At 53.4% G+C, this 10,820-nt stretch overlaps 1 protein-coding gene across 3 annotated transcripts; it reads right to left on the reverse strand.

The window, feature by feature from the left end:
• Positions 1-3,977: 3,977 nt before the first annotated feature.
• Abhd11 (abhydrolase domain containing 11) lies at positions 3,978-10,820 on the reverse strand. 3 transcript variants are annotated; one of them, XM_063234311.1, is made up of 6 exons: positions 10,595-10,820; positions 10,324-10,459; positions 9,298-9,471; positions 9,014-9,184; positions 8,714-8,895; positions 3,978-7,018 (listed from the first exon to the last, which is right to left on the reverse strand). In XM_063234311.1, the coding sequence occupies exons 1-6, from the start codon at positions 10,720-10,722 to the stop codon at positions 6,973-6,975; spliced, it is 837 nt and encodes a 278-aa protein (XP_063090381.1). In that variant the 5' UTR covers positions 10,723-10,820; the 3' UTR covers positions 3,978-6,972. The 3 variants fall into 3 exon arrangements, with proteins under 3 accessions (XP_063090381.1, XP_063090380.1, XP_003470163.1); XM_063234310.1 differs by having other exon boundaries at positions 3,978-8,500; XM_003470115.5 differs by having other exon boundaries at positions 3,978-8,546; positions 10,595-10,814.

The following is a 10,820-nucleotide window of genomic DNA, read 5'->3' on the forward strand; positions in this document are numbered from 1 at the left end:
TTGCAGGGGGCCCTGCTCAAAATTAGGGGCAAGTGGGGAGGGAGGCCGCTGAGATTTGCTGGGTGCAGCAGGCTTTCGGGGTGGGTCGTGGGTACTAAGGGTACTAGGAGCCACAGCTCCTGCAGCAGAGGGCCCCAAGGCCTCTCCAGCACTATCCATACTCATCCACTGAGAGATGTTAAATGGTAGCATGACAAATGAAATGAATGTGTGTAATCCCAGCACTCTGGGAGGCTGAGGCAGGAGGATTGCCAGGCTGAGGCAGGAGGATTGCCAGTCCGAGTCTGGGACTTCCAGGACATGGGCAGTAGAGAGAGGGCCTCAGGGGCCAAAGTGGCCCAGGCGGCAGATGAGGCCAGGGTGGGAAGCCTTGATGCTGCACTAGTGTGCAGATAGTAAGGGCTGGGGGTGAGAGTCCCAGTCCTTTGTCTGAGAAACATTTATCAGTCACCCGGTATGTGCTATCCTGGGAGCCAGAGAAGTGGTAGGACAGGAAAAGGCAAAAGTTTACACCCTCCCAGAGCCCAAGGGCTGGCAGAGGAGACATCGTTGCGGTGATGCTGGGTTTTGGGAAGAGAAAGTGGGAACTCCTGGGGTTGCAGGGAAGCCAATTCTAGTGTATTTTACTTTAAAAGTTTATTGACTGCGAATTGGATCCAGCGCCTTTGCACTGAGCTTCATTCTGAGCCTTTTATGAAAATTTTGATTTTGACAGGCATGGGGGCACACACCTGTAATCCCAGCATTGGGAGGCTGAGAGGAGCATTGCCAAGAGTTTGAGAGTCAGTCTGTGCTACCATAAATTCAAGGCCAGGCGGAAGCATATGTCAAAAATGTTAAGTGGCCCTGGCTGTGCTGGAAATTGTGATTCTCTTGCCTCAGCCTCCCTGAATCCTTGGATTATCAGCATGTGCCAGCCATGCCTGGCCCAAATTTTAAATTAGATGGTTCAAGAGGGCCTTGCTGCCTGACCAGGCAGCACTTGAGTAAATATTGGAAGGAAGGGCCAAGTGCAATGGTGCACGACAGTAATCCCAGGGAGGCTGAGGCAAGAGGATTGAAATTGAAGAAAACCTTGTCTGAAATACAAAAGCTAAAAAGGCCGGGGGTGCAGCTCAGTACAAAGGCCTTGGGTTCCATCCCCAGGACATGGTGGGGAAAGGAGGGGCGCGTTGAGCCCTGTGGTATCTGGGGGAAAGAGCACTTGGGCAGAGGGAGTAACTTGTGCAATAGCCATGAGCTTGCCCAGGAGCAGGTGAGGAGGTCTGCTGTGTGATGGGTGAGGACCAGGTAGGGTACGGGCCGTGGGAGGTTTATAGGTGACCTCACTCTGGTTTTCGATCCAAGAGGCGGGAGGCATGGAGGTCTTGAGCAGAGGGGGATATGGCTTGTAGTACTGAAGACTGAACCCAGGGCCTTCACCCTGAACTACATCCCCAGCCCTTTTGCTTTTTATTTTGAGGACAGAGTCTCTTAAATTGTTAAATTCCCCAGGCTGGACTCAAACTTGAGATCCTCCTGCCTCAGCCTTAGAGTGCCATGATTCCATGGTTAGATTGTCTCTAGCTTTAACAGGATTGTCCTTAGTTGCTGAGTTGGGAATAGGGCAATGGGGACTGGAAAGATGGGGTCAAATTTCCAGAGATGAGGTTGGACAAGGTGAGTGCGCATTAGACAGGCAATGAGAGCTGAGGATTTAGCTATGAGGCATAAGTGCTTGCCTGGCAAGCGCAAGGTCAAGAGTTCGATCCCTGGCACCACATGATGGGAGGAGACCCACACAGCTGTGCTTCCTACTCCCCCTCCCCCAGGCTGGGAATGGATCCCAGGGGCTCTTGTATGTTGGAGAAGTGCTCTGCCACTGAGCTGCACCCCAGCCTGTGCAGATGGTTTTTCAAGCAAGGGAAGAATCCCCTTTGGGCAGTGAAGGGGACAACTGAAGGCTGCTCTGATGTCCAAGCAACACTGTGACCTCGGAAGGCAGGCAGATTCTGTCGGGCTGGAGAGGAAGGGTGGGTGCAGAGACTTCCCTCCGGCTGCTAGGGTTGACTCAGAGTCGGGAAAGAATGCAGTTGTGGGACAGCATTAAAGCAGCAGACAAGGCCATGAACCAGAAGCCAATAACTGTCCCCAAGCTCATAGCCTGATGACCTGCAGCAGCGACAGGTCTGAGGATGAGAGGGTGTGCGGACAGGACAAGCGTGGTTTGAAGGGCCCACTCCAACATCCAGGGAGACATCTGACTAATGTGGATGCGGCCTGAGTGATTGTGGGGAAGGTGATGGCGCTGTGTGTGGTCACACCCCGAGGGCTGTGAACAGAGGCAGGGCCAGGTGCCCCTACTGTAGATACTACTTCCCTAATTTTTTTTTTTGTACTTAAGATTGAGCTTAGAATCTTCACAACAGCATCTTGAGTCCTTTATTTTTTGAGGGAGAATTTTTTAAATTGCCAATTTGCCCAGGCTGACCTCAGATTGGGATCCTCCTGCCTCAGCTTCCCAGAATGCTGAGATTACAACCGTGGGCCACTCCCACCCTATTCTTTGATATAGACAACTGAAGGGTAAGTGTTCTACTAAGCCCTGTCTGGGGCTGGACATGTAGCTTAGTGGCACAACACCTGCCTGGCAAGTGTGAGGTTGTGAGTTCCATCCCTGATACCAAAAACAAAACCTGAGGGCACCAAGTCCTGTCCCTGTGCCAGTCAGATAGGCATCCTGGAGTCCCAATAATGGCACCTGCTCCCCTACGTCCATCTACCCGGGCAGGGGGACACCTGAAACCTCAGTGCAGCTGTGTCCTTCCTGCCCCAGCCCTGCCTTCCTCCCACCCTTCGAGCTTAGGCCTGGGAGGATGACTTCAGGGGGGGGGGTGCAGCACTAGCAGTGGTGGGCATCCCTTGAGCATCTCTCCCCTGCCCCTGTGATCCTCCCCCTGCCCCCAGTGGCAACAGCTGGTACCTCCCTCCTACACAGCACCTTTTCCAAGAATTCATCCTGACACCTAAGAGTGAGTTTTTTTTTTTCTTCTGTATGCCCCGTGTAAGTGCAGTGAGGATTGAAACATGGTCTTTGTGTGGAGCTACATCACTAGCCTTTTCTTTCCTTTTTAAAAAATCACGAGCCTTTTCTTAATTTTTGTTTTCAGATACAGTCTCACTAAATTGCTAAATTGCCCAGGCTGTGTTTGAGCTGGCAGTCCTCCTGCCTCAGCCTCCCAGAGTGCTGAGATTACAGGCGTGCACACTTAACGTCACACATGGATAAGGTCTAAATTGAGTGAGCCACACCACCTTAGGGTCAGGACACCTGCAGCAAAGCAGCAGCCAACTCCTGCCTCATTAGTCTCCAGTGTTTGCAGAGTGACAAACACTTGCCCACTTGTATGATCACGGTTCCTATAGAGGGCCCCTGGGGGAAAGCCTGGGCATCAGGGAGCATCATCCAAGGCGTTGGGTGTGGTTGGAGGGGCCCAATTAACTCCTGGTGCTGAGCGCTGTTGCCACCTGCTGGTCAAAGTGGGAGTTGCTGCTGCCTTGCACCTGTGTGCTGGAGCAGAGATGAAGTCTCCCCCTGCGGTCCAGAAGCTCCCCAGCTGGTGGGAAATATAGGAACCACGACAGGACAATGAAGGGGAAGTGCAGGGCTTACAGGCATCTGGAGGAGGTCGAGGAGGAAGCTTTCGTAGGATTCAGGATCAAGACAGTTCCTGGAGCACAGCTGGGGTGGAATATGGAGACTCAGGCTTCATGACCAGGGTGTGTGCGCGCATGTGCGTGTGCAAACAACATTCTCTTGTTATCTCTTCTCATTTGTTTTTGAGACAGGATCTTGCTATGTAGTCCAGGTTAGGCTTGAACCCACTGTGCACCGTGGGCTGGCCTCAGATTTGTGGCAATCCTCCCACTGGGCAGGCCACCATACCCAGTACCTGTTACTTTTCTCACTGCTCAGACAAAATACTAGACATCCAGAGTGAAAGGGGAAAAAGGTTTATTTAACTCAGTTCATAGAGGTTTTAGTCCATAATTGGCTGGCTTCAAGGCAGGGTTGGCATTCCAGAAGGGACAGTTCATGGCACCCACAAGGTAGCAAAAGCAACAAGGGGCCTCAACATTTTTCTGCATAAACCTGCAATCCCAGCACTTGGGAGGCTGAGGCAGGAGGATTTCTGCGAGTTGGAAGCCTGCCTGGGCTACGAAGTGAGTTCATGACCAGCCTGAACTGCATATCCTTTTTATCGGTACCGGGGATCGAACTCAGGACTGCCTGCTTGCAAGGCAGATGCTCACACCGCTGAGCTAAATCCCCAGCCCCAATGAAACCTTGTCTTAAAAAAATTGTTTTATGTTATCCAGACTCCTTTAAGTGGGTGGTGTGAGTGCTGCCCACCCACACCCTTAACCCCAAGGCCCCTGATCCTAGCATTGTACCATGAGTCAATCCTGATACCATACACTCTAGCTCCAGTCACTTCTGAAAAAGCCAAAGTATGATTGCATGAGGCTTTGGGGGGACATCTAGATCAAAGGCATAACAGCCAGCATGCCTGCTGTTTTCGCCACAAAACCCAGTACCCAGGGGCCCAAGGGATATCTCCCCAGCCCCAGTTAGTCCAAAACTGTCACCTTGCAGCTTTACCTGAGGCCTGGTGCACTTGCACCGGAAGGGAGGTGGTGTGTTTGGGGGGATGCACAGTGCCCTACTTGGTGTGCCATCTGAGATGGCACTTTAGAATGAAATTCTTTACATGCCTGAATGTAAATGTCTTTTTCCTAATCAGATGAAAAGAAATTTTGCCTAATATTATAATTCAAACTTTCAAGTGATGAGGAGTAATTACTACTTTAAAAAGTAGTGAAATTTTAAATAGTTAAAGCCACATTATTTTAAAGGAGATTTTTATGTGGAAACAATACTTTTCCACTCATGGTTTTGAAAGTTTATTCAAACCCTTCACTTTTATTTCTGCTTTCCAATCTCACTGTCACAATCATGTCTCTAGCTGGGCATGGTGGTACACCCCCCATACTGCCGGGACTTGGGAGGCTGAGGCAGGAGAATTGCCAGGAATTTAAGGCCAGCCTGGGCTACACAGTGAATTCAAGGCACATAGGGAGACCCTGTCTCAAAAAAACAACAAAAACCATGTCTTCCTTAGCTCCCGCTCCAGGTTCCGAATAGTTTTCTTGAGCTTTCACTTATAAACAAAGCCCCTTTCCTGTTTTCTGAGACACGGTCAAGATAATGTAGCTCAGGCAGACCCTGAATTCACTATGCAGCCCAGACTGGCCTTGAACTTGGCAGTTCTCCTACCTCAACCTCTCAAGTGCTAGGATTAGAGGTGTGCATCATCAGGCCCAGCATCAAAGCATTTTTTTTTTTTTTTGTCTTTTTCCTTTTTATCGGTACCGGGGATTGAACCCACGACTGCCTGCTTGCAAGGCAGGCACTTATGCCGCTGAGCTAAATCCCCAGCCCCCCATCAAAGCATTCTTGAACCTCTGAATTGAAAGCATTATTTTAAGCCCTGAGCGTGATTAGGATGGTTTTCATCTGGGCAGATGAATTATTTGGGTTTCCATAGGGCAACCACAGGTTTACGTGGAACAGCCTTCTCCTGCTCTTCCACGATCCCTCCCTCCCCCTTTCTCTCTGTGGTGCATCCCATCATGTTTTCCAGTGCTGGTGACTGAACCCAAGGCCTTGTGCCTGCTGGCGAACTGCTCTGAGTTCCATCCCCAGCCACTGCACAATTATGTTTTTTGAGACAGGGTCTCACTATGCAGTTCAGGTTGGCCTTGAGCTCACTCTGTAGTTCAGCTGCTCTTGAACTTGCAATGATCCTACTGCCTCAAGTCTCCTGATATCTGGGACTACAGATGCATACCACCAACTGGGCTCTTACTAAGCTTTTAATTCTAGTTTTTCTAGATCTATTTATTGCTTTTTTTTGAAACAGGGCCCCTTAATCTTCAGGGCAGCCAAGGTTGGGACACACAAAGGCTGTGACCTGTCCTAGACTGAGCAGAATAGACAGCAGTGGAAAATGCCTCCAATATCTGATGTCAAATTTTTTTTACCCCTCAAAAGCTATTTTTTGGAACTTAAACACCTTGTAATTGTTTCAAAGTAAGTTAAATGTCTGGCAAACATAAGCCTCCTGCAGGCTGACTCCTGAGCCCAGAGGGGAACCCATCAGACTGAATGGTGCAGGGACTTGTATGCCCCTATGCCCTGCCCCAGAGACCCCTCATCCTCTTACATGGCATTGGCTTCATCTCTGGTGGCTACAGAGGCCTAGAGATCAGGGCTTGTCTGGGCCACAGTACCGGTAGCTTCTCAACTGAATGCATCTCACAGAAAGGGCACGTTTGGGTACAGCTCGGCCACCTCTTCAACTGAAGACACTATCAAGGCTGGCACTGGCAGAAAACCAGCTGTGTAGGCACCCAGAGTCAACCTGGAGTGGTCACAGCAGGGGCTTCCTGGAGGGAGCACTGAAGTTTTCTAGCACCTGTAATCCCAGCACTCCGGAAGGCTGAGGCAGGAGGATCACAGTCTTACCCAGGCAATTTAGTGAGACTTCCTCTTGCTCCGCCAAAAATGGGGAACAGGGAAGGTAACTCAGTAGTGGAATGCACCTGGGTTTGATCCAGAAACAAACATTCAAACACATACACGTGCACTGCTGCTTTGGCTTCTCAACAGTGATGAGCTCCATTCACAAGTTTACATCACCAGTGTACTGCTCTGTGTCTGAGATCCTGGGCCTGCAGCATCTGCTCTTGGAATGAATGCTGGACCTGTCACAGAGGTTAGGAGCAAGAGTGCAGGGGAAGAGATATTCAAGATCTCAGGAGTAAGTTTTTGTTCATGCCAAGCACGTGTCTTTAATTCCAGCTATCCAGGAGGCTGAGGCAGGAAGCTTGTGAATTCAAAGTCAGTCTGTGTAACTTATCCGGACTGTCTCAAAATAAAATGGACTGGGCAAAGGCCCTCAGTTCAATCGTGGTACTGGAAAACAAAATAAACGTTTCCCTTATTTTCTGCCGAGGCCAGGTTAGAGCTGTGTGTGTGGAAGGTGCCATTTAAGGTACCAGGGAGCCACCCCTTGGCACCTTTCCTTGAAGGCAGAGGATACAGCGCCCCCTGGGGGCAAGGAGGGGAAAGGCACCAGTTATTGCAGGTGCAGGAGGGAGGGACTACTTGTTCCTACTCATTGCCCTGGGCGGGGCTGCTGGAGCAGGGCCCTCCCTAGGGAGTGTCCCATCTGGAAGGGAGGGCAAAGGGCCGCCTCCTAGGCTGCCACACCAGTCAGGCAGAGTTCCAGTGACCAGGCCACCCTCCGTGTACGGGCCCTGGGGGTAAGTGTCCGGAACCCACCTGCCCTGTCCTTTCCTGGGGGCTGGTGAGACCTCACTCTGGGAGTCCAGACACTCTGACCACTTTACTGGCTCTTAGGGCAGACAATGGCCACCGCTGCCACCTCCTCGGTATGGCTTGAATCCCCCTGGTGTACTTTCTGGTGGACCAACCACAGACTGGGCACAGGGGAGAGGTACAGCCTGCCTCAGCCTCCTTCCCTCTTGATATCTGCATCAGGGTCAAGGCCAAGGTGGGACACCTCATTCAGGCAACTTCAGCCCTCTGCCCCTTCACCCTACAGAGCCCAGAATCCCCTGGAGCGCTGGGGGCCACACAGCCAGAGCCCTCACTGGACCAGGTGCTCCAGGAGCGGGATGAAGCCCTTGCCAAGTGAGAGATGGCTGAGGGGGTGTGGGGTGAGGCCTGGGGGAGGGGCAGGCTCACCCACAGGGCCCTGTTCTGCTGGAGGGAAGGTGGGAGCCAGGCATCCCTGGAGGCCCTGAGCCTCAAGCTGCTATTCCTATGCCTGCAGGAAGCAAGCGGTGGAGGCCGAGCTGGACACATGCAGGGCCAGGCTGTGTGCTGTAGAGGCCCAGCTGCTGGAGGTCCTAGAGGAGAAACTGAGGCTGAAGCAGGAGGTGGAGGCCTGGGAGGTAGGATGGAGTGCTGGCTGGACTGGGAGAGGTGGGGATGTGACTGGGCTAGCCCTGACCCTGCTCTCCCCCACAGGAGGACATGCAGCAGTTAGTGGCGAAGCTGGTGCAGAGTCAGCTGCAGAGTGAGGCTGGGGGTGTGCTGGGCATCCGTGGGGACGCTGGTGCTGCCAGGAGCCTCCAGGCCCAACTGCCTCAGGGTCGGCGGGGCCGATGGTGGTAAGAGGCTGGCCCAGGACTTTGGGGGCACCATCTCTGTTCATTAAAGCTGGAGGTCTGACTGTCCCTGCACCAGATGTCCACTCAGCCTGAGTCCTTCTGTATGGAAAGATGAGCCAGATGGAGTGATGAGAAGCCCAGCGTCTCCTGGTCCCTCTTGCAGGGGCAACTCTTAGGTCAAGAAGCCTTTCACGGCAGCTATGAAGTCCTGTGGGCGGTCGGCATGGACCCAGTGGCCTGCGTTGGGCACAGTCTGCATCTGTGCTCGAGGGAAGAGTCGCTTTATCTCAGGGTGGTGGCTGGGCCTGTCCCCCAGAGATGGTGTGCACATGGGGGCCAGTGGGTGACACGGAGAGACAAAAGGAGGGGAGTGGGAAGAGACAGAAAGTCATGAGCCCAGGCACATGGCATTCCTGGAGTTCTCAGGCACTCCCTGCCCATCCCCTGCTCTCACTCAGGCTGGCTTACTTACTGTACAAATGCAGAGTCTCCACCGATGAGGAAGAGGGTTGGGCCAGAGTAGGATTCCTGTCGTTGAGGGAAGGTCAGGATGTCGTCCATGTGCTGGGCCAAGGCGTCCAAATTCACCCTCCAACCAAAGCGCCCGTTGATCTCCACCAGGTTGGTGAGCAGGAACTGCCGCACGGCTGAGTTCTGTGGTGGTGGTAGGGTGCAGCAGTTAGGGGTGGTCCTTGTGAGGCCCAGGCCACCATTCATCTTCCTTCCCTCAATAGGCAGGGCCTAGTCTACACCAGTTGGGTGGGTGTATTACCTGGACAACTTGGCTGAGCTGCTCATCAGCCAGTTTCCGGGCACTGGATCGAGGCAGCTCATCTGGGATGTCTATGGCCTTCATGGCTGCTACGTAGGTGGAGAAATGTGACAAGGAAGTATGGGCCACTGGGCTGATGTCCACAGGAATCAGACGTTCCACCAGCTCGGGCTGTGGGAGGAAACTGAACTAGGGACTGGGCAAAGGGCAAGAATAAAAGGGCCTGGAATCCCAGATAACCTGCTGGGCACAGGATGGCAGGGGGTGCCAGTCAGGGCACTCACCCTTTGCAGGGCCAACAGCATGGCTGTCTTTCCTCCCATGCTATGGCCGATAAGGACGCAGGGTGCCAGGCCCAGCTGGGGCAGGAGGTCCTGCAGGTCTTGGCTCATGGCCTCATAGCTCACATCCGGGCTGTGGGGGCTGTCACCATGGTTCCGAGCATCTACAGTCAACACCTGTGGAGTGGGGGAGAATGGAGTGGTTCCAACAAGGACTGAAATAGAGGGGACTAAAGAGTCTGGGTCAGATCTTGATGAGGGGAGGGGCCAGTGCCCAGGCCAGGAGGCCTCAGTGAATAAGCTGGGACCACTCTGCCAGAAAACAGAAGCCCAGGGGTGTGACCACGTAGATATCTGAAGGTCTGGGCTGCTTAGCTGGCAACCCCGGAGAAAGCCAGGAGACTCCAGGGCTTTCCAAGAGTTGGAGCACAGGTGACAGTTAAGAAGTGGTGAGCTTCGTGTCGTCCCTTCATGGGGAAGTGGCTGGTGGAGATCTACAATGGGAATGAGGGACTGGATAGGCGGCAGAGTGTGAGAATATGAATGGGTGTCCATGCAGACTCTGGGTCCGTTCTGTGGCCTCTGTCCTGGGAAAGACCTCCCCAGCCTCTGAACCGCTGAACCCCCAGTGCTAAGAATTGGATCCAAGGGCCTTCCAGCTGAGATACATCGCCAGCCCTTTTTTTTTTTTTTTTGCATTTTTCCTTTTTATCGGTACCAGGGATCGAACTCACGACTGCCTGCTTGCAAGGCAGGCGCTTATGTCGCTGAGGTAAATCCCCAGCCCCAGATAAATCCCCAGTCCCCATTTTTACTCTTTATTCAAAAGTCACTAAGCGGCCCAGGCAGAGCTTGAACTTTTGATCCTCCTGCCTCAGCCTCCTAGAGAGCTGGGATTACAGGTGTCCTCCATCATGCTAGGTTCTCATTCAGCTGCAGGCTTAAACTCGACCCACCGCTTCCTAGCTAGGAACCCAAAGGCTGGCCCGTCTCTGGCTCTTCCCAGGCCACGCCCACCCAGAAGCTCACCCTTCGGCCAGTCTGTTGAGCCAAGGACTTGGCGATGAAGTTGAAGTTAGTTTTGCTGCCGAAGAGTCCGTGCAGGAGAACGAGGGCCGGGGAGGCCGCTTCCCCGTCCAGAAGCTTGTAGGATAGCGGCAGCGGCCTGGAGGGAAAGGGCCAGGATAGGAGAGTTTCAAGGGGATGGCCCGGAAAGCCGCCTCGGAGGGGGCGGGGCACCAAGGAGAAGCAGGGGTGGGGGAAGGGTGCACAGCCTCCCCACCCGGCGTCCTTGCCTGACCTCGGCTCGGCGTGCCCTCGGTCACCGCCACTACTCCTCCTGAGAGCTTCAGGTATCCTCGAAGTGCTGGGCCTGCAGGGACTGAGCGCCCCGCGGGAGGCCTTGCAGACGCTGGCCCAGCGGAGCATAGTGGTGACCGCTTTGCCACGCGCGAGGCGCTGCGCATGCGTCCGCCAGGAGCCCTCACATCACGAGCCCCGCCTATAGTGAACCCTCTCTCCCACGG

Source organism: Cavia porcellus, unplaced genomic scaffold (assembly GCF_034190915.1).
Source record: "Cavia porcellus strain 051 isolate PalLab524CR breed Dunkin Hartley unplaced genomic scaffold, mCavPor4.1 scaffold_23, whole genome shotgun sequence".
Classification (NCBI taxonomy): domain Eukaryota; kingdom Metazoa; phylum Chordata; class Mammalia; order Rodentia; family Caviidae; genus Cavia; species Cavia porcellus.

Coding starts and splice junctions, on each gene's coding strand:
- Abhd11 (XM_003470115.5), bottom strand. CDS start 10,722: ATGCTCCGCTGGGCCAGCGTCTGCAAGGCCTCCCGCGGGGCGCTCAGT. Junction 8,896..9,013: donor AGCTCAGCCAAGTTGTCCAG/GTAATACACCCA, acceptor CCACCACCACAG/AACTCAGCCGTGCGGCAGTT. Junction 8,547..8,713: donor GGAGACTCTGCATTTGTACA/GTAAGTAAGCCA, acceptor TCTGGGGGACAG/GCCCAGCCACCACCCTGAGA.